The 24,093-nt window shown below is 40.6% G+C and overlaps 1 protein-coding gene, 1 non-coding gene and 1 pseudogene across 2 annotated transcripts; 1 reads left to right on the top strand and 2 right to left on the bottom strand.

Annotated features, from left to right (window-relative positions):
* Window positions 1-346: 346 nt before the first annotated feature.
* Window positions 347-22,409, bottom strand: AMD1 (adenosylmethionine decarboxylase 1). Its single transcript, XM_008158609.3, has 9 exons — window positions 21,957-22,409; window positions 5,789-5,875; window positions 4,829-4,955; window positions 3,480-3,582; window positions 2,138-2,180; window positions 1,895-2,039; window positions 1,676-1,768; window positions 1,438-1,593; window positions 347-1,040 (listed from the first exon to the last, which is right to left on the bottom strand). Exons 1-9 carry the CDS (start codon window positions 22,064-22,066, stop codon window positions 900-902), a joined length of 1,005 nt encoding a protein of 334 aa, XP_008156831.1. The 5' UTR covers window positions 22,067-22,409; the 3' UTR covers window positions 347-899.
* LOC114231162 (small nucleolar RNA SNORA2/SNORA34 family) lies at window positions 14,032-14,168 on the bottom strand. Its single transcript, XR_003617140.1, has one exon. It is a non-coding gene; the product is annotated as a small nucleolar RNA SNORA2/SNORA34 family (small nucleolar RNA).
* LOC103283836 (60S ribosomal protein L36a-like) lies at window positions 14,749-16,724 on the top strand (annotated as a pseudogene).
* Window positions 22,410-24,093: the final 1,684 nt, after the last annotated feature.

Genomic DNA, 24,093 nt, shown 5'->3' with positions numbered 1-24,093 from the left:
AGTTCCCATATAGTTCTGCCAGTATAGTCTAAAATTAGTGTCTTCCTTGCTAATCAACACTAGAAGTTTACTTTTGTCACCACCTTCTAAAAGAGCCAATGCCAATAAAAACTCCCTTGACCTTAAAAGAAAATTAAATCCTAGGGTCCATCCCCACACCCCCGGGGTATAAGATTGGTATAGACCCAGTGTAACAGTGTATTGCTTTATTGGGGCGGGGTTGGGAGGGGAGACACCATGGTGAGGCACAAAATCAATGAAAGGAATACAAACTCAGGAAGCAATAATGTTAAAACAGTAGTACACAAAATGGTTAACTGCAATCACTTTCTTAAGAGGACTCCACTCGTGGAAGAAAAACTTTAATTGCCATTGCAAAAAACATCTGAATGAAGTAAAAATTGTTTTCAATAACATTAGTAGAGAATATGTTCTAGAAATTGGAGGTAACTGGATGTAACATCCTGGCAGCAATTTAATAGAACAGTCCCGGATGGTTAGGCTGAGGCCAACACCTAATGAGGACGAAAGCCTTGTCTGTGGGGAATTTTGGAGGATACCTGGAGAAATATTACACTGTGCATAAACCAAATTGAATTGTCGTAAGTGTTGTAAAGTTTCATATAGTAAAAGTTTTTTTCTACATGCACTTCAATTTCACAGCAAGAGTGGCATAGGATGCCTAAACACAGAAGAGAGCATTCATGCAAGATATCTAACTCCTTGATATAATAATGCATACAATTCAAAATGATTACACTATCATTACATCTAGGGCTTTCTGCAACTACAAGGTGGTGGTTATGGAAAGCATGGCCCCCGGTATCAACATCTAAAAAGCAGCCACCACCTTCTTTTAAGTGTGTTTCCTTTTTGCGTTTTTTCTTCATTTTTGTTAATCAACTCTGCTGCTGTTGCTGCTTCTTAGCAAAACTGGTAAAAACAAAGTTGTAATCATTGAACATAGCACTCTGGCAATCAAGACGTTTAAAACCTTCAATCTTCTGGGGCGAAGAAAGCACTGTGCGACATTTAGAACTCTGGGGAAGAAAATTAAATAAACTGTTAGTGCTTCCATACTGCAAAAGATTCACAAACAACATAGTCATGCCACAAATATTTAAAACATTTATCTGCATAAAACTAGGGTATTTGAAATATCTTAAGCTGCCTTCTTATGGGCTTAAGTGAGATAAGATAACTTTTGTCGACCAGCCCCCATCCCAATCCCAGTCCTGCCAACAGGGACAATAAAACAGTACAGGGGAAGCCCACCAATTAACTAGATATAAAACAAGAACCAATAGAAATTTAATGAAACATAGGAAGCTTTTCATCCCAAAAACCTCAACTCGTATCTGACTGATAGGTACCATTTTATGACAATCCTCACTACCCTTATTTTCTGGAAGATTTTATTGTCAAAAAACAAAGTACCTGGTTTACAAACAAGGTGGTCACAAATTTTCCTGGCTTGAAGACTTCCACAACTTTCCTGATCAGGTCATCATAGGAGGTCTGACTTAAGTTCGTTTCAAAGCTAACATAAGAAAATTCTGGTTCTGGAGTGATGTGAATAGTCCAATAAGTTCCCTTAGAGAAACAGTTCCGAGTTAATAATGGAAAGGGCACACTTAAATATTTAAATAAGTATTAAGCTAATATTATTACTTACATCCGATTTCATGCCATTCATCGAATACCCACAAGGATTGAACATTGTGGCATCAATGACAGAACCTGGTATCAGGTCACGAATTCCACTCTCCTGAAAAGGAAAGAAAGAAAAAAAAGAGAGACTAAATTAAATACAAATTAAAAAAATAAAACAAGAATGAGTTAAACAATATATTTTAGTCCCCAAGCAGAATCCAGAATTATTGAAAATCCTTACACGAGTGACATCCTTTGCAGTAACACCATCTTTCATGTAGAACTGGTCCATAACTGCTGGGTCAAGCTCACTCATCAGAATTTCCAGGGTTTGATCTGGCTGACTGATTACCCTACTCTCTGGGAAATCCAAAGTATACAAGTACCTATACAAAAGTAAAAAATCATTTCTAAAAATGACAACCGGCAGTTTAAAGTAATCTTATATATAAGAAAAAAATCCGTAAGATTGTGTCCAACATACCAACAGTCAGAATTCATACGTCCCATACAATACGCTGCTCCATCTGTTGAGGGAGGAGAAAGTAAAATAAATGCAACAGTTCCATTTGATAGGATGGTTTTTTTCTCACCCTTCCAATAGCTGGGATGATACTATTTGTCTCCTATCAGAAATATCAGTGAAGGAAAGTAAGTGGGTGAATTCACAAGTAGGCAAGACTCTCCCCCATCACCCTTTAAAATATATATGTACATATTTTACTGACTGTCATTTAGAAATTCTCTTTAGCAGCCAGTGAGTCAGTCTAAGTGGTACTGAGAAAACTATGGCTCCTTCTCTCCTAAGACTCCATTAGGAAATAGAATTTGGTTACCTATTTATCTATTCTCCCAAGTAAATACAAGTTATTTTATGTAATACTTTCCATATTGTTTCAAAGCCTCACTCAACACAGTAAATTAACAATTGGTAGATATTTACACTAAATTACAATTAGCACTCTCTGATTTAGATCAGTTTAGTTTCATATTAGTAGATAAGAATAGAAATCTGATTTTCTTTTAAAATCATGCCGGTGAGTGACTTTGTCAAATTTTAAAAATGATCCTAAATTATCAGCTTCATCTAGGATATAAGGGTGTTGGATTGGATAACCCTTAGTTCCTTGACCTTAAACCTCAATAAGGAAGGTTTATAGCCCTGGCCGGTGATTCAGTTGATTGGAGCATCGCCCATTACACCAAAGGGTTACAGGCTCGAATCCTAGTTGCAAGTTTGATATCTGTTCAGGCCATGAGAGGCAACTGATCAGTTTCTTTTTCACATCTCTCTCTCTCTCTCTCTCTCTAAAGCAAAAAAACCCCTTAATATGTATTTTTTAATAAAGATCTGTAAATAAAACATTTTGTAAATGAATGAAAGAAAATCTTGCCCAGTATAGTGAAGGCACACTATGATCTCACTGTTTGTCATTTATAAATCAGCTCAATTCCTGTATAGAATGCTGGATCAGTGTCTTACCACAGGATTATGCAGTCACTCACTGGGCATTTTTCTGGATGAAGGGATCATAGCCTTCATATCCACTAAATTTGATATAAATCAGAGCAAGTGACTAGATCAAGATTAATTTTCCCTCTAGCATGTGACTAATTCATTTCATTTTCTATCATTTTAACAATGACCCGAAATGCACACACACACATAAATCTAAAATTTATAATCAGCTATATTGATACACTTATCTTAATTATAAACATGCTACATTTGCATAAATGTGCTTTCATATATATAAAAGATTTCTGAAAAGATATATCTCTAAACTTTAATAAAGCAGGTTTCAATTCTATTTATTTAAACTTACTTGGGAAAATTGCATTAAGAAACTCTATTTCTTCCTGGAAATTCCGGTGTGGGTACCCTTGGTGAGAAGGCTTCATGAAATTCTTACGAGAATAAAAGAAGCTCTAAAAAAGGCAGATAAACCAATATCCATGAGTCACATGCTCTTAGGAACAACTTTGTAAGCTGTGGAGAAGTCTCAACAGAGCATTAATAATACAGAGTGCATTAATGACTTTCTACAAACTAAAATGCCCAGTCTACAGATGATGGGTCATAAAAATGATAGCAATTACGATACAATAGAGCAGTGGTTTCTGACCTGAGCATTTAAATAGACATGTAAGCCAAAATTTTGTGGGAGAACATGTGTACACTAAACTTTAAGAGTCAGTGATTCAGCACTGGCCAGTGTAACTCTGGTCATCCTTTGCCCTCAAGGATCATGGGTTCCACTCCCAATCGACACATACCAGGGTTTGGGTTTGTTCGCCATTTGGGGCATGTACATGAGGCAACCAATCAATGTTTCTCTCTCTCCAGAATCAATGAAAAATATACCCTTAAGAAAAGAGTCAGTGGCCCTAACCGGTTTGGCTCAGTGGATAGAGCGTCATCCTGTGGACTCAAGGGTCCCGGGTTCAATTCCAGTCAAGAGCATGTACCTTGTTTGCAGGCACATATCCAGTAGGGAGTGTGCAGGAGGCAGCTGATCGATGTTTCTCTCTCATTGATGTTTCTAACTCTCTATCCCTCTCCCTTCCTCTCTGTAAAAAATCAATAAAATATATTATAAAAAAAAAAAGAAAAGAGTCAGTGATCCAAAAATTAAGAACATACTGCTTGAGTTTCTTATGAGGATCAATAATTAACAAAAACTCTTTTAGGTCCTATGAATGCTCCCTACTGGGGATCGAGCCCACAACCTGAGCCTGTGCCCTGATCAGAAACTGAACCCGGGACATCTTGGTCCATGGGATAATGCTCAATCCATTGAGCCACACCAGCCGGGCTCTCACCTTAATTCTTAAATGTTATCAGAATTTAACTCTATACTGTTGCCTTAACATAATCAACTTTTTATTATAAAAACTGGATTAATTTTTCTTGCTTTCACTTAGTTTCTTTGCCCTTCATATTAACACTTCAAGGAATTAAATATTGAACATGTCTGGTTTCTTCATTTCTTTCTCCCATATGGATTTTATTCCAACTCATTTTCTGCTTCCTCCACATTCTGCTATTCTTCAGCATCAGGAAGAATATTCTTTCTCTCATGGTGTGCCCACCCTTACCCATTACAACCAAAGCAATAAGTATACAAATTTATTTATAACTTAAAGGATTAAATAATGTTTTTCGATTACTTACTTGTATTGAGTCAAACCCACTGTAATCCCTAGCAAGTTTCAACAGGGGAACCAGTGCTTTCAGCAAGAGGGTGGTACCACATGTCTTCAAAATGAAACGTCTCTTGGAGACAAACATGCTACTCTCACTACAATTGAAAAAAGTTACAATATTATAATGCTATTTATGTACTATTGATACAATTAACCTATTGTTGGACTATAATTTACAATATAAATTTTTGCTAATTTTAAATGTTAAAACCTCAAGGAAGCAAATAATGTACAGTAGTCTTCCTCTTCTATTATACAAAAACCAGTTTAAATTCTAGAACCCACAGAAACAGTCCTTGAATTCGTTATAAAGCATATTATCTCATTATACACACCCTCTTTTTTACTAAATTTTCCTCCTCACCTATCCTAAGACATTATTAAATTCATACTTTACCTCATCTTGCACCATCCACTCTCACATGTATTTCTACAGCCATATCATTACTTTTTACACTAGATAATAAGCTCAGCGAAGAAAGGAATGTTTGTTTTTACTCACCATTATATCTCTATGGTACCTTGTTCAATCCAAGGCCCATTATAATATGTATAAGAATTCAACATATTTATTGAATAAATTCTTTGTACCTATAAAAAGTTTGAATGGCTTTTTTCTGTTATATATGGCAATCCTATTTGTACAGCAGAGCTAACTTCACTTTGCCTAAGGTTCTGATATTGAGAGGCATATACTAAAAGGAAGACCCCAATCTGTAAGATAAAGGTACAATGTCATTCTACCCACTTTATTGATACTTCCTGCTCACTACATGTAGGTAAAGATGGCAATCATTTTACAACGTATTTTTAAAAATAAGGCTAAAATAATTATAGAACTAAAGTCCAGAGGAACAATTTGCTATTCTATATATAGTATAATTCAGACAGAAATATGTTAGGTTAACACTTGTTTTACAGGACTTACCTGAGTACATAAGCTTCCTGCTTGTCAGTTTTTGTCACACTTATGATTGAACATTGCACATCCTTCAAAAGTATGTCCCACTCGGATCTATTATTTAACAAAAAAGATGATTAATTCATCATACTATTTGCCTACTCTCAAAAATTATAAATCACATTTAAAAGAGTTTTTCAAAGATCAACAAAGCATATTATATATTTGTTGGCACATTCTTATTGTAGCTCCTATTATGAATACCAACATTTACTTTTGTTCCAAAGTTATCTATCTATATTGACACCCATTAAATAAGATGACATTATTGGCATTTTACTAAGAAAAAGACAAATAAACAAAATACCATGAATAAGCCATGCACAGAGAAATTCAAAAGGAAACCAAGGCGCTGGCCGGTTTGGCTCAGTGGATAGAGCGTCAGCCTGTTGTCTGAAGGGTCCAGGGTTTGATTCCTGTTGGGGGCACATGCCCAAGTTGTGGGCTTGATCCCCAGGAGGGGGCATGCAGGAGGCAGCCGATCAGTGATTCTCTCTCATCATTGATGTTTCTCTCCCTTCCTCTCTGAAATCAATTATCTAGAATAATAAAAGCATAATATGCTAATTAGACCTGACGTCCTATCAGATGAAGCCAGGGCTGTGAGGGAAGCCGGTGCCGGCAGCCAGGGAAAGGAAGGCCTACTCTTGCACGAATTCCATGCATCGGGCCTCTAACATATATATATAAAAGGCTAAGTGTCCGTCTGTCCAACCGGTAGCTATGACCACCAGGGGGCAGATGCTCAACGCAGGCGCTGCCATGAACCGCACTGGCCATGTATGTATATATAAAAGCCAAATATGCAAAATGTCCCTGTGGGAGTTTGGGAGACCCATCACTCGTTATGATGTGCGCTGACCACCTGGGGGCAGCGCGGAATGAAGGGAGGCCCCAGTCAGCAACCAGAAGGCCCCAATTGGCCCTGATCACCGGCCAGACCTAGGGACCCTACCTGTGCACAAATTTTGTGCACTGGGCCTCTAGTTTAAAAATAAACGGCACCACGGACCTGGTGCTGACAAACCCAACATTCAGCTTCACCCAAGTGGGACACAGGCCCTGCCACCACCCCAGAGCGACACCCCACCAAATCGCAGCCAACGCTGCCAAGACCCCATGACACAAAATGTGGCCCACAGCCCAGCCTGGAAACGGTGGCTGTGGGTGCCGGGTAATGAGGTCACGTAGCAACACCCGGCTTCCTCTCTCTAGCGACTAGCCTCCTTGGACTTTCTTCAGCTCAGGAACACAACTTGCTTTATAGCCAGGTGCAAACATTTTACAGTTTAACCAAATGTTTGTGAAGTGTTTTCCAGTGCCTCATCTCATTTGATCCTCAAAGAAGTCCTAGAGTAGGTAGTCGACTCAGCAGAATCCTATTTTCTTTTCATTAGCAAGACATGAATAGCGATATTAAAATATTTCTTCTAATTAATTTCCTTTCAATGTGCATGAATCTGTGCACTAGGACACTAGAGTGTGTGTGTGTGTGTGTTTGTGTGTATGAATGAAACCAACGAAAACCATTACCTTTCACTAGTTTAAATGATTGAAGAAAAGCATATTAAAAATTGAGAAACATTATCAAAAAATGAAGGGGAAAAAAGCCTTTGGCTAGCAATTCAACAGTGCAAGCATTCCCACAAGATCTTGGGAATACAATGTGGCTCTCTAATGAAATGGGAAAATGCCTATTTCAATAGAGTAGAAAGTCTGTAGTACAGGCAATAATAGAGAGCAAAACTGAAGTCATATAGATATACAACTAAGTAAACTAGTACCCCTACTGGGGAATGAACCTGCAACCAGGGCATGTGCCCTGACCTAGAACAGAACGAGCGATCCTCCCTTGGTTCATAGGTTGACGCTCAACCACTGAGCCACGCTGGCTGGGCCTTTGCCCATTCTTTAATTGGGCTGTTTGTCTTCCTTTGGTTAAGTTGTATGAGTTCCAAAAAATAAAGGAAAAAAAGGTATAAATAAATAAGAAGTTACATGAGTTCCTTGTATATTTTGGATATTAAACCTTTATCAGATGTATCATTGCCAAATATGTTCTCCCATACAGTGGGCTTCCTTCTCATTTTGTTGATTTTTTTTTTTTTTGCTGTGAATGAAGTTTTATTTTGATAGTCCCATTTGTTTATTTTCTCCTTAGTTCCCTTTGCTCAGGAGATGTATGGGTAAACATAATGCTACGAAAGGTATCTGAGATTTTGCTGCTTATGGTTTCTTCTAAGATTTTTATGGTTTCATGACTTACATTTAAGTCTCAGCTTTTATTCTGTGTTTCTGACTGGATAAACTCATCACTCTTTTACTTAAGTCCATCCAGTAATTTTTATTCCAGCAATTATTTTTGTAATATTTTTAAGTTCTATCTTCTACTTTTCTGCTAAGACTCTCTTTCATTTTGAGAGTATTCACTCTTACTTATAAAATAGTTATGATAGCTGCCTTTAAATCTTGATCTGCATCACCTCAAGGCTGGTGTATGTTGACTGTCTTCCTTTGAAAAATACCGAGAATATTCTGATCTGTATAATTGAGCAATTTATCATTGCAGCCTGAACATTATAATTATGTTACATAATTTTAAAAAAATGTTTAGGGGGACACACACACAGAAACAGAGATCGATCAGCTGCCTCCCACACATGCCCCAACTGGGATTGAACCTGCAACCCAGGCATGGCTCTGACAGGGAATTGAACCCATAACCCTTCAGGGTAAGGAGATGATGTGAGCCACACCAGCCAGGCCAACTTATATAATTTTAAATCTTATTTAAATCCTATGGAGCATGTTGATTTAACAATTGTTTTAGCAAGCAATTGAAATGTTATGGTTCAGTCTTCAAGTTCTTATCCAACTTTTTTCTATGGGTTATGATACGATTTCAGTTTAGTTAGGGAAGGCTATTATTATGCATGCCGCTAGAGGCCCAATGCACGAAATTCGTACAAGGGGCTTGGCCCTTGCAGCCCGGGCTTCGCCTGGAGGGTCATCGGGAAGGTCTTTCTGCCTTCGGTCTAACTAGCATATTAGCTCTTTATTGGCCAGTCTGGTACTGGGAGATGAGCTAGCAGTTCTCAAAGCCTTGGATCTTCTGTTTAGGGTCAGAGCCATACATGAGCAGCTCAGGGGTGTTCATATAAATCTTTATGGGATTCACCTTCTTCAACTCTCTCTCCCTTCCATAATAGCTCTGACAATTTCTGGCTCAAAGGCAGAAGCAGGGGAACTTTTTGGTCCTCTGGCTAGAAAACCAAGGCTTTAGGTTTCCCACTCTGCAGTAGGCTGCCTGTGATTATGTCTATCTTGGGCCAAATGGGGAGATGACAGAGGGAAAACAACAACAGGGATATATTCCTGATGCTATTCCATCTTGGGACTGCAGTTCTGCATCTGCCTGGCTACAATTACTACAGGACTGCATTATCTGTGTCAGGAAAGAACAGAAGAAAAAAAACAAAGTAAAACTAAACCAAAAGGGGATCCCACCCATTCTCTTTGAGCCAAAGGGACCCCTCCTTCCTGTCTTTACAGACGAGGAAAAGAGGACTTCTTGGAGTTCTTTATTTGCACCTGGTGTGCAGTTCCAAGCTTCTGGCAGCCTTTGAAACCACCGTAGGAGATTCCAGAGGAAAAAAGAAACAGAAACCATGGATGTTTCAGTGGCATTTTGAATTCTGGTTTCCTTCTTCCATTCACCTGCTAACATTTACTTTTCAGAGCCCTCACCATGCATTCTGTCCAGGGTTTTTAGGTGCATCTAGCAAGGTGCTTATTCCACCTTAATGGAAACCAGTGCTCCTGTAAGTCACTCACCGTTACTTCAACTCTGCAACCAAACAGAAATCCTCCAGCAGTCATTATTTTTCCAAAGTCACAGTGTGAAAGAAAGCAATTGTGTGAAAACACCTTAAACTCAGTTGGATGGTCTATCAACCAAGTGGTTATAAAAACATAACCCTAAGAGAGCTGCTAGGCTCAGAAATATAATAAATACCAGAGGCCCGATGCACGAAATTCGTGCAAGAGCAGGCCTTCCTTTCCCTGGCTTCCCTTCGGCACTGGGGACCCAGGCTTCCCTCGCAGCCCCGGCTTCATCTGGAAGGGCGTCTGGTCTAATTAGCATATTATGCTTTTATTATTCTAGATAATAAATCGGGGGGAGGGGCAAGGAAGATGTGACAGAGAAATAAAACTGAAGATATTAGTACAATGCTATACATGTGCATTAAGTGAATGGTGAAAAACCAACACCAAAACAGCTAAGAATTCCAGCATATCATTTAATCATATTTCTGTGGGAAAAATAAGTCTCCTTTTGTAAATAAAATGAGGCTTTATTGGATTCTAGCCACACCCACTCATTTATAGTGTCTATGGTTGCTTTCTCCCCTATAAGGTCAGAGCTGAGTAGTTGCAACATAGACTGTACTGTCTGCCTTGCAAAATTTTAAATTTTCTATCTGGTCCTTTACAGATTTTTGCTGACTCCTGTTTTAGAGGAAAGATTTTAAGTGCCCTGCTTTATGTTCAAATTTAATGATGAAAAAGACCAAGTATTTTGTATAGTTGACCAAGGCATTTTCTGAATTACTTGTTTGTGATTTCAAAGTGAGATAGTATCAAGTTAGAATGTAACAGCAGGCTCAGCATGGTGGAAGGTGTCTATGCTTTCTCCCCAAACACACTAACACCTAGACTAGTCTAAACTATTTTACAAAATTGGTCTTTTTGTCAGTCATTGTTACTTTACTTACATTTTAAATACAGATGAGTTCAATAAATCAAACTGACAACAAAGCAGAAGAAGACAATTTTGGAATGTATTTCATAGTGTTGATTTAGTGATTGGAAAATATTGCAAAAGATATTCAAAATGTTACACAATTGCAAGGTCTTATAAAACAATGAGAAGTCATAGATAAACAAACATATTCCAATTTGAATTACATTTTATTTACATAAGTGCCACCACCTCACCTCACCTCACCTCACGCGTTTTCAACTGAGGATGACTGTCACCCAGAAAACATTTGGCAGTATTTAGAGACATTTTTGGTTGTCACATTGGTGGCAGTTCGTCATTAGAGACATGTAGTTGGTAGAGACCAGGGATGCTGCTACACCATAGGTAAATAGGACACAATAGTTATATAGCCCAAAATGTCAAAAGTGCTGAGGTTGAGAAACCTAACTTAAAAGTAAAGTACTAAAAAATACTATCAGATCATGATAAATGATCCCAAAGTAGTGTGCTCCTTTACTAATGGCAGTATATGGACTGAATGATCTCAGTCACCATGCCTGAAAAGCAAAACATTAATGACAAGCCGTATTTTATATTTAAACCTTCCTTAAAGAGTGTGGTAGTCTAGCCCTAGCTGGTTTGGCTCAGAGCATCGCCCTACGGAATAAAGGGTCCCAGGTTTGATTCCGGCCTAGGGCACGTCCAGGCCCTGGTTGGGGCACGTGAAGGAGGCAAACCAATCTATGTGTTTCTCTCACACTGATGTTTCTCTCTGTCTGTCCTTCTCTCTTCCACTCTCCCTAAAAAACAAACACACACAACAACAAATAAATGGAAAAATATCCTCGGGTGAGGGTTAACCAAAAGAAAAAAAAAAAGTTCTTATTGATTTTACGAGACAGAGATAAGGATGAGAATCATCTACTGGCTGCCTCTTGCATGCCCCCTACTGGCAATCAAGCCCACAATCTGGCCAGGTGCCCTGATTGGGAATGGAACCGGTGACGTTTTTGGTGCATGGGATGATGCTCAACAACCGAGGCATACTGGCCAGGCCTGACTACATTTTTTTAACTCAGGTCAAATGATCTTTAACAAAAATACCAAGGCTACACAACTAGGAAAAAACAGCCTCTTCATTAAATGTTGGGAAAATTGGGTCTCCACACAAAAGAGTGAAGTTGCAGCCCTACCATATGCAAAAATTAACTCAAAATGGGTTAAAGACTTATGGGAAAAGTCTGACACTGGATTTGGCAATGTTTTCTTGGATGAAACACAAAAAGCACAGGCAACAAAAGCAAAAATAGACAAACAGGACTACATCAAACTTAGTAACTTCAGTGCATCATAGGAAAGCACTCGACATGAGTGAAAAGAAAACCTGCAGAATGTTAGAGAAAATATTTGCAAATCATATATCTAACAAGAAGTCAATATCCAGAATCTACAAGAAACTCTAACAACAAAAGCAACCCAGCTAAAAAAAATGGCCAACAAGCATATGAAAAGATGCTCTACACAAATCATAAAAGAAATGCTAATCAAAAAAAAGGGAGGGGGGGGGAGATAACATGCGTTGGCAAGGAGCAAGGATGTGGAGAAACTGTAACAATAGTGTACCTTCGGTGAAAACTACGAATGATCTAGCAATCCCACTTCGGGGTATATATCCAAAAGGATTCAAAACAAGATATGGAAGAGGTATTTGCACATCCATGTTCATTATAACTCACAAATGTCAAAAGGTAGGAAGCAACCCTAATGTCCATCAAGAGATTAATGGATAATGAAAATGTGGTATAGCCCTAACTGGTTTGGCTCAGTGGATAGAGCGTCGGTCTGCGGACTGAAGGGTCCCAGGTTCGATTCCGGTCAAGGGCATGTACCTTGGTTGCAGGCACATCCCCAGTGGGGAGTGTGCAAGAGGCAGCTGAATAGATGTTTCTCTCTCATTGATGTTTCTAACTCTCTATCCCTCTCCCTTCCTCTCTGTAAAAAATCAGTAAAATATATATATTAAAAAAAAGAAAATGTGGTATATACATATAATGGATAATTCACCCTTAAAGGAAATATTTTATCACCTGCTACATGAATGACATTATGCTAAATGAAATAATCCAGTCACAAAAGAACAAATACTATGTGATTCCACTAACGAGGTACCCAAACATTCATATGAAGTATCTAAAGTAGTTAAAATCATAGAGAAAGTAGAAAGGCAGTTGTCAAGGACTTGGGGAGAAAGGAGGGGAAATAGTATTTTATAGGTATAGTTTCACAAGATGAAAAAGGTTCTAGAGACCTGTTGCACAACAATAAGAATATACTTAACAATCTTGAACTGTACACTCAAAAGTGGTTAAAATGATAAATTTCATGTTTGATTTTTTAAACTACAATTAAAAATGTAAATGACTGAGGGAACAATGCTGCTGGAGGGTTCTCACCCTTATCACCTAAGGAATTAGAATTGAGTTTGACCCTACTCTGAGATCCAATAGGTCAGACACTACAGATGGCCCCTGAAAATTTGCATTTAAAAGGCCTCCATGTGATCAGATTCCACTAATGGATTACTTTCTTAAAGCAATTTACTCAAAAAGCCTATTTGAAGCTGCCCTCAACTGTGACTACCTAATAACACGACTTTTCTTACATTCAGGCCTCTACACCTTACCAAGATAGCAGTCTTTGGGTCATACCCTAAAACATAAGCTTATTCTTCAACAAAGCCTAGGCTTGACCAAAACAAATTCTGAACATGCCTTCTTAGGGCAGTTAATTCAAGATATCTAGAGAAATAAGTACTCTCCTTTTTTTAAAAACAAACCAACCCAATAATCACAGTATTCTCCATCTCAAATCTCTACCCCAAATTTAAATTACTATCAGTATAATTGTTGTTTATGGTACTTTCAATGTGCACTTCTTAAAGAAAGGTGGCTTAGAGACAGCAGTTCAAACTTTTCTGAAACTGTTAGAAATGTAATGAGTTTAATTCAACAGGAAACTTTTCTACTCCAAAGCATTTAAACTAAAAGTTTTTTTTAGCAATGGGTTGTAAATTCATTCAATGTAAATTATCAATTCTGCAATACTGTAGTCAAGTAAGGCATGAGTCATGGGAATGAGTCCTGGGAAAGTTAATGCTGAGGTGTGATTTACTATCTTTGCAACTGCCCCTAATACTTTACTGCAAGTTATATTTTAGCTTATAAAAACAAAAATACCTGGAAGCTTCTCACAATTAATGAAATTTTTATTTGTTCTCTTTACTTCCACTAGAATTTCCCACCTGAACCCACCCACCTCTTACTAAGAATAGGTCAAATTTGTGAATTCAAAAGCAAAAGCCTACTTTATTGTCCTTAAAGATCAAATTAAACTCCCCCCCCCCCGCCCAAATTTCTTATTTTATTTTTTTACTTTTTTATTACTCAGATGTTTCTTTCTAATGAATTGACCATTACATTTCCTAAGTTCTGAAATGGCCAACAGACCAGAGAAAGACATTTCTTTAGGCTCCTGCTTGAAACCAGCAGCTTCAGCAAACTGCTGGCCTTGATTCAGGGCCAACCAAATTTCTTATTTTCTAACAGACTTCCTCCCCATTACTTCCATCCATCCCAAAGCTGCCATTAAAATAAGACTTTTGTTTGGTCCAACTTAGTGCAGGAACACACTTTTATACATACTTTTGAAATCTGAAAAATTAGTAGACAAAACTGCAGGTTAAGATACTACTTCTTTTTACATTTCAACTTTAAATAACGTGTGAAATAAGTCAGTTTTAGAACACAACATCCTTTCCTTATTTACTTGGATATGCCGGGACTATTGCTTTCCACTAACAGATGATTAACCAGTATTCTTTAACCCAGCCCATACCAGACAAAAATTTCTATTAAAAATGACCCCCCCCTCAATTATATGTGTCCCTTTGATCTCCCTTTAGAAATTAGTAAAAGATTACCAGTATTACAAAATTGCTTGGAAAGATAAGCCTATTTTATTTTAAGTGTGTTCTATTCCCTCATGCCACATGAAAAAAATCAACTCCAGATGGACTGCAGATATAAATATGAAAGGTAAAACAATGTGGAGGGATGAGCAAAGATATCTCAAATAGTTGTGGACAAGCTCAGGGGAGGCCTGCATGGCCGCCTTACAAACTCAAAGACGGAAAGTAACCACCTAAGATGGTCTGAAATGAAAACTTCCTAACTAAAAGCGAATCTAATGATCAAAATAAACAGGAACAAAGTAGAAACAGAGGCATGGATACAAACCACAGACTGACAGCTGTCTGAGGGGAGGGGAAACTGGAATATGATGAAGAGATTAGCAAAAGAACATATAATGCATAATCCACAGACAACAGTGTGGTGATGGCCAGAGAGAAGGGTGGGATGGGGACATCTGTAATAGTGTCAAGTAAAAAAAATAAATGGATAGAGATAAAAAATAAAAGTGAGTCTCGGCAGGTAGTCCTGTACCAAGCAGGAATATTCCTTGACAAAGGTCAACCTTTATCTTAACTGAGCCTATTGTCTCTTTTGCATCTACCTGACAACACATCTTTGTCAGTCATCTTCTTTTCCAGACCCCTAAGGGCACAATCACTGTACCAGAGCAAACCAAAGAACCCTCACTGTTTTCATGTTAATTGTTCAGTTAGGTATCCCATACCCACCAATGTAAAAGTGTCTATTCCGTCTACTTTTTATCCAATTCTAGAGATTTCCAAGCTTTGCATTCTCCAACCTTCCTAATCACCAAGAAATTTCATGTAACCCCTCTAAGTTTTTTTTCCCTTGTTGCTGGAAGCCAACTCCAGCATGTCATAATTGCAAGTTTCATCAAAAGGTTGATGGAACTTGGGGACTCAACAAGGGCTGAGTCACATATGTTATCGCCGGTTGGAAATGGCTATCGGTATTTCCCCAAACCTGAAAAGGATGATTGCTTGCTGCCAGACAGCTTAGGGCATCTTAATCTACATGTTATTGCCTCCTACTGGTCCAACACCTGAACAGCCACAGGCAATTCCCCATTCTGACAATGGACTGTGTATACAAAACCCTACCCTTTGATGTGTATATCCACCTTGCTTTAGGACAAATTATGTTAATAAAAAGCAAGGGGTCCTGAGACAAGGAGAACTTAGTTCTTTAACTAAGTTTTCTCTGACTCCCTATAATGCCTTTCAAAATTATGTTTCGTCTCTGGACTCTTATTTAATTTACGCACAGCCCTTCACCAGATTGCCGAACCCTTCTAGATGCTGGATCAAGACCACCAGCATTACCTTGTATTCTGATGTATAAAATAAGTGGTAAAACTGACATTTTCCAAAGCACTTTCTCAGTCCGTTGCTTCCCAGCAAATTTTCTCAGCTTGGTTCAAATAAACTCAAAGATTCTCTACAGGTTTGGATGTTTCTTATGTCGTGACATAGTACATAAAAACTGCTAACCATTAAAGGGAAAATATTAATAAATTGAACTATATTAAACTTATGTGTTTCTATTTTCAAAGGTATCATTAATAAGGAAACCCATAGAGGGTATATTTATAATACACATATTGGACAGAGAATTCATCCATAACATATTAAGAACTATAAATAAAGTCACCCCAGAAAAAAATAGGCTTGAACATTTCACACAAAATATCCATATGACAAATAAAGATATAAAAAAGGAAGCTAGCCCCCATTAGTCTGATGGGAAATAACATACTACTACCACACACACAATAGCTAAAATTAAAAAAACAAGTGTTAGCTTTCCCTGCTGATAGTGCTCTCGCAAACTGGTGAACATTCCTAAAACCCGCTGAATTTTCTGTAAGAAGTGTGGCAAGCATCAACTCCACAAAGTAACACAGTACAAGAAGGGCAAGGATTCTCTCTATGCGCAGGGAAGGCGGCATTATGACAGGAAGCAGAGTGGTTATGGTGGGCAGACTAAGCCTCTTTATGTAAAAAAGGCTAAAACTACAAAGAAGATTGTGCTGAAGCTTGAATGCGTTGAGCCTAACTGCAGATCTAAGAGAATGCTGGCCATTAAGAGATGCAAGTATTTTGAACTGAGAGGAGATAAGAGAAAGGGTCAAGTGATCCAGTTCTAAGTTTCATATTTTGTTTTATTATATGACAAAATCTTGATATGTTCAAATAAATAAAAAAATAAAAAGACAAGTGTTAGATGAAGATATGGAGCTACTGGAACCCTCAAGCTAGATATATGCACTCTCCGACCTAACAGAAATACATAGTGTTCACTAAAAGACACATGTAATCTATTTGTATTAGCAAGCTAGAAACTATCCAAATGCCCATAGCAGTAGAATGGATAAATTGTGGTATATCAACACAAAACAACTATAAGCACAACAATGAGAATGAACTACAAAACCTCAAACATAATGTTGACTGTGGGAGGCCTTACATGATGCAAACTAAATGATTCCATATCTATGGTATGTTAGAAGTTAGGATACTGATTACCCCAGGGTTAGAGGGGACAGGAAAATAACTGTTACGAGGTGCAACGAGGAGTTCTGGCTAGTTATATTCCTTAAACTTTAGTGACACCAGTGTGATCAGTTTGTGAAAACTAGGTTTGCATTATGATTTTCATAACTTTTTTGTTTCAACAAAAAGTTTTAAAAAAATCTGTTTTCAAAAGACAAGCTGTTTTACTAAGAGCCAGATTTTTCATATTATACTTCTTTCTTTGGCCGATTACCACTTCCTCAAACTCTGCTGGAATATTGCCTTCAAAATTACCTTATGGCTTTCTCTCTTGGTTCAAAATCTTTGGAATTATTTTCATGTCATAATTCTTCAAACTCCACACCACTTCCAATTAAATATTTTAGTCCTTATACATCACAAAAACAGCTTTTCTCTAAAATCATTTCAGCAATTTTCCAAATTCATATTCATCTTTGTTATTGTACAAAGAGTTTGGGGCTATATAATGCTCTAAGTTAATTTCATACAGATGCAAATTGCTAAGTTTACATAATTGGGGGGAGGGCAGAGAGAGCTCAACAGCAACCAAAATTATTCTTTGGTTTGTAGCAGTAAATACAACATATATGCTAATAACTAAATTAATATTCCTATTTTCGAGGCAATTCAATGATATGCATGGTGAGAATCACTGAAAAGATAAAGTTACTATGCAAAAATAATCAGATTGGTTTTTGGAGGCATGCATATATTTATTTTAACCTGTGTTGTAGACCTTCAAATTATATTCATCTTTTTTTAAAAATTTCTTTATTGATTAAGGTGTCACATATTTGTCTTCATCCCCCCATTACCATCCCACACCCCTCCCCACGGATGCCCCAACCCCCTGTTGAGCTTAACCATTGGATAGGCTCATATGCATGCACACAGGTCCTTTGGTTGATCTCTATATTCATCTTTTTTAAAAAAATGTATTTTATTGATTTTTTACAGAGAGGAAAGGAGAGGGATAGAGAGTTAGAAACATCGATTCAGCTGCCTCCTGCACACTCCCCACTGGGGATGTGTCCGAAACCAAGGTACATGCCCTTGACTGGAATCGAACCTGGGACCCTTCAGTCCGAAGGCAGACGCTCTACCCACTGAGCCAAACCGGTTAGGGCAAATTCTATTCATCTTTATCTACAAGATTTCTGACATACACACCTACTTGTCAAACTATCAATCACAAGATAGTGACCACTTCTACCACTCCCCAAAGGTCCCTCAGGCCTGTTTATAATCCACACCCTTCTCTTTACTCCCAACCCTTAGGCAACCACTGGTGTGATTAGTATGCATTTTCTAGAAACTAAATCTTTAAGAAACTACCAAACCATTTCCCAAAGCAGTTTGTTCTCATTCCACTCTCACCAGCAGTGCATTAGTTCTGGTTCCTTCACAGCCCCGTCAGCGTTTGGATATCAAAATTATTCTAATCCCAAAATGAGCTGGGAAATGTATCTCCTCTCTATTCACAAGAATGTGTGAAAGGCTGGAATTATGTCTTCCTTGAATGTTAGAGAGAACACTCCAGTGAAACCATCTGGGCCCAGAATTTTCTTTATGGGATAATTGGTTAATGACTAATTCAATGTATGTAATGGTTATAGGACTACTTATATTTCTATTTCTTCTTATACCAATGTTTGGAAAGTAATTTTTTTCTAGAAATTTTCCCATAACATGTTTAATGTCATAGCATGTGTAGTAATCCTGTTAGAACATTTGTGCCTGCTCATTCTCATGTCCTTAGGTTTTACATTTGATATACAGTGTAAAAAGTAGATTTACTTTTTAATTTTAATCTAATCTATTAAAATCTTTTAATTATAACCTTCCATCTGTTTACATTTTAATGGAATTACTGAGCGTAGAGACATGAGGCAAGGACAAGCAAGGATTTCTGGCTTCCAAATTTTTATATCATTCAATAAAAACAAAACTACTAAAGATTGCTTCATATTAATCCTTCTACAGAATAATAAATCTAAAGTTTCCCAGTGACACTATCTCCTCTATTTGAATAAAAACTACATCAAATTATTGTGTAGCCTTTTAAATTACAATCTGATATACTTAATTCTTCACCCTTGGTTGAGGGGGGTGGGTGGGAGAGATTGATTTTGTTCTAAAGATAAATATAAAACACTTATAACAACGCCCTAACTGGTTTGGCTCAGTGGATAAAGCGTTGGCCTGCGGACTCAAGGGTCCCAGGTTCGATTCCGGTCAAGGGCATGTACCTTGGTTGCGGGCACATACCCAGTGGGGAGTGTGCAGGAGGCAGCTGATCGATGTTTCTCTCTCATCGATGTTTCTAACTCTTTATCCCTCTCCCTTCCTCTCTGCAAAAAATCAATAAAATATATTTTAAAAAATAAAAAAAAATAAAAAACCACTTATAACATTTGTACAGTGGTTACTTAGTGTGTGTCACTGTTTTTAAGCACTATATATACACTAACCCACTTAATCCTCACAACTACCCCATGAAGTAGGTACCATTATTATCTCCATTTTAGAGGTGAAAATATACCACACAGCTAGTCATTAAATGTTGTTTGATTAAAATCTAGACATTCCAGAGGCCATGCATCATTTCATTATGCATATTCTTCTTCTAGATGAAGATTATCCTTCCACCCTCTTGCCAGGTTATCACTCTAAGTGATTTATCTACTAGCATCTAATATTTTTTCAGGTACTTTTAAAATCTCCTAGTAACATAACCTACCCGGTGCATTCTTGCTTGACTGACAGTTCACGGAAAAACTTTCCCAAAAAGGCTACCAATGGACTTCTCAGTTAAATCGATAGATTTTTTTCGTTCTTAGTTACTCCATCTACAACAGCGGAAACACCTTAGAGAAAACTCTCAAAACAGTGATTTAACGAATGTTAAATATGTACAAAACGTGCACTAAATTATGAACTGTACAAAACAGAATATTCTGTCCTTGAAGATTAAACTTTTGCAATTTCATGACCCATATTCAAGTAGTAAGATAAATGCTACTGATTACAGGCACAAAGGAAAAGTGGTTCTCAAGTATTTAAAGAAAGCAAGCTGCCCTTCCTTTTATAAGCCTTTCTCTCCCTCCTGGACTCAGGGAACTCTTTTAACCACCAAAAAAAAAAAAAAAAAGCCCAAGCTTACATTCTGGCATTTCTACCCAAGAACTTGGGAGAAAGGGTAAAACCCTCGTCCCTTTATTAAGAACGTGTCCTTACAAATAAAACTTTAAAAAAAACATTTAGTGAGTCAGGGCAAAACAAGGCTCCTCATTTTTTAAAAAATAAGGTTTTCTAAATCATTTTTCCAAAGCATATCACCAACACCAGGGAGTTTTTCCCAACGGTGAAAGGGAGGAAATCTAAGCGTCCACATGTGTTTGTAAGAAAAGTCACTGCTTCCTATAACACACATACACAGTGCTTAGAACGGAGCCTGGCACACGGTCAACACTTTCAGGGTCGCACAAAGCTTGGGAAACGAGGCCTTGTAACGTGAGCTATCACGACGCTCTTCTACCAGAGAATCCTTCAAGACACAACGCCTTCAAGTCCCGGCAGCACGTGTCCTGCTGGATCCCCCGCTCCAGTTGCTTTTTGTCAGCGACAGCGGGGAGCGCAGCCAACATTCCTGAAACGCCCATTGGCCCACACCCCGGCCGGGCTCCCGGCGGGGCCCCGCCGCTCATTGGTCGTCCACTCTCAATGAAGCGGCCGCGCCGGTTCCTGCGCGGCACCGCCGCACTCGTGCGCGCAGGAGCCTCCGAGGCACAGGGGGCGGCTGGCGGTCAGCGTGCCCCGGGAGCAGGCCCCGGCACCTGCGGCGCCGCCTGCGCCGGCCTTGGCGCTCCGATCACCCCGAGGCCCCAGCAGACCTCTCGCTGCCTGCGCAGCCAGCCCGGCTCTCTCGCGTGACTGCCGGGGTGGGAGGCTGGGGCCCCAGAGGCCTTTGCTGGCTCGTGCATTCAAGGTATTACGTCCCGAGCCAGACGGGCCTCTTACGCTCGTCCATGTCGGCAAACCTGACTCTGCCCCACGCCTCGCCAGGACCCCAACGACTGGGTAACAGGTTACACAAACCAAGGTCAAGAGTCGCGGCAGCAAGCCTCGGCGGGCTCTGCGCGGCCGTCCTGCGGGGAACGCCCCGAAAGGCTTTGGTGCAGAGCGTGTTTAGGGCGGCGGTGGGGCCCAGCCACTGCGACAACCACCGCCACCCCCCCCCCACCCCCCGCCGCCCGGGCGCCACACGCTGCCAGCGCGGACCGCGAGCCGGAGGCCTGCTCGCCAGCCCCCAGTCGGGGGCGCGGAGGGCCTCTCCGACCCCGCTGCACGCGGCGAGAACAAGTCCGGTTCAGACCCGCTCCCTCCCTCCCCCAACCCCCAGAGCGGGCACGCCCGAATTAGCGCCTGACCGAGCCCGCCCAGCCACACCTGCCGGGAGGGCGCCCTCGCGGCCCCCCAGGCTACCCTCGCCCGGGGCCTCGGACCGCCGAACCGCTCCGAGCGGCGCCGCCCGCGGCCCGACCAGGGACGTTACCTGAGCACGCGGCGGCACCGGCCTGCTCCCCTCCCCCCCGGGCTGCGCCCGGCCCGGCCCGGCCCGGCAGCGGCGACGGGAGAAACCGGCCCGGGCCCCGCGTGGAAGGGGCGCTCCCTCCAGCACCGGGGACCCCTTTCGCGACGTGGAAATAACCTCCGAAGGCGGGGCTGTTCCCACCTGAAGGCTGCGAGAGCCCGGCTCCCCCACCTCCGCCCATGGTTAGTGTCTCCCAGGCGGCGACAGCGCCAGAACCGACTGTGGGCGAGCGCCGCGAGCAAGCACCCACCTTGGGATGGTGCGAAGATCCCCAGATCCTTGGCTTGCGTCGGGTTGCTGCTTGGAGAACCAAACCTCCAGTAGCTTCTCGGTCCCTTCGAAAAAATGTGCAGCTTCCATCACCGTGAGACTAGCGAACAACCAACAACCACAGAAAATCAACTAAATTAAATCTCTTCTCCCGCCGCTGCTGCGGATTGTTCCAGCGGTTTCAGGTTCCTTTTTTTTGCTACAACTTTATATTAACTTTTTTTTAAAAAAAGAATTAATAAAATTTTCCCGGCTTTTCTTTTTGTGTGTGTGTGTGTGTGTGAGCGAAAAGTTGAACGTGAGTCTGTTGGAAATAGAGGCAGATACAGTTCAGTCTCTTGTAGTCCGCTGTTTCCCCGTTAGAGAGCGAGCTGAGCGAGCGCTAGCTAATGTCGCCGGCCATACTGTGGAAGCGAGAGCGCTGCGTGAGCAGCGACTTTATATACGCCGTCTCCCTCGACAGGCCCGGAAGTGACGCACGTCCCGCCCCTGCGGCTCATAGCTGCAGCCGCCTGTCCGTCACCAGCGGCCAAGTTGCGGCTGGCTGGCCGCCGGCCTGCGAGGAGCGCGGGGAGCTGCCCGCCGCGCTGCGGTTCGGGCTCGCGCTGCTCCTAGGGCGGGAGATGGCCCGATGTTGTCCGACTGGGGGCCGGGCAGCGGGCATCGCCTGCCGAGGGGGTGGGAGAGCGGAGCGGAGCGGAGAAAGGCTGTGCAGCCCTGCGTACAACCACGGGTTAGGCGATAACGTGGGTGGGTCCGGAGGCAGATTGGCGCGGCGCGGCGCGGCGGGGGCGGGGGCCACTGCTGGGCTGGCGTGGGGGTTTGGATCCCGTGCATTTCGCCGCGATTGCTGAGGTGCTTGGCCATTCTCCGAAGTGTGTCCCTCCCCACACCCCCGGCGAACGGAGCAAGGCATTCACACCCAGCATTTGTCCACCTTTGACGCACACGGGGTGCCAAGGATCAGATTAGAAGGCGCTTTAGTTCACGCCTTCGCTGCTCCACGAACGAACGCGGCTCTCGGCCCGTTTACACAATAGCCAGAAGCGTCGTCTTCTTGTTTACAAAAGGAAAAGCGAGGAGGCTCCCAGCCCTGGAGGGCTCGGGTTCTACCTGCCTCCCACCATGTGGCTCGCCCAAGCCTCGGAGTTGGCCAAGCGCAGCAGCTGCCGTGGAGCGCTGGCAACTCCATGCTCCATTAGGTCAACTGGTGGGAATTGATTCTGCAAAACTATTTCTAGAAACGGATTTGTTTAGTATAATTTGAAATTGATGATGTTTTTCTATAAATTGTCTGGAGTTGATTAACTGATTGAAAGGGGTCTCCAACTGCCTCCCAAATTTACAGTGCTACCATCTCAGTGTATCAGAATGTACATGGAGATTAGTGAAAAAAGGATCCAAAGCTATCACTAGAGGTTATTTAAAGAACAATGTATCTAATATTTCAGTAATAAATGTAAATAAAGTGTCTAACAGTTGCCAAGTAATACTCATTTTAACCTGAGGTGGCAAAATTGCGATAACAAAGTTATGATTTTTACTCAGAAATAAGAAAAAAAAGGCAACCTGACATAAAAATTACCAAGGTGACAGAAGACTTTTGTCTATCATCCTTAAAGAAAGACTTTCCTTAACTAAAAGTGAAATATGATCATTTTGTAAGTGTGAAAAAAACCTAATAAAAAAGACATGATTTTAAGTTTGCACTCTAGATTCCCTGCAGGGTAGAACTTGTCTTTTTTTTTTTTTTAAATATATTTTATTGATTTTTTACAGAGAGGAAAGAGAGGGAGAGAGAGTTAGAAACAGATGAGAGAGAAACATCTATCAGCTGCCTCTTGCACACCCCCTACTGGGGATGTGCCCGAAACCAAGGTACATGCCCTTGACCAGAATCGAACCTGGGACCCTTGAGTCCGCAGGCCCACGCTCTATCCACTGAGCCAAACCGGTTTCAGCAGTAGAACTTGTCTTACAAAAACATTTATTTATTCACATTTCTCCATAAAACCTGTTGAAAGACACTGTGTTGTGTGGTAGGTATACATGCTAATCTTGCCATGTTTTTAAATAAAAGCACCCAACTCAAACTGGGGATTGGGACAAAAGATAAT

This window comes from Eptesicus fuscus, chromosome 10, assembly GCF_027574615.1.
Source record: "Eptesicus fuscus isolate TK198812 chromosome 10, DD_ASM_mEF_20220401, whole genome shotgun sequence".
In the NCBI taxonomy this organism is placed as follows: domain Eukaryota; kingdom Metazoa; phylum Chordata; class Mammalia; order Chiroptera; family Vespertilionidae; genus Eptesicus; species Eptesicus fuscus.
This window is presented reverse-complemented; position numbering and strand designations above follow the sequence as displayed.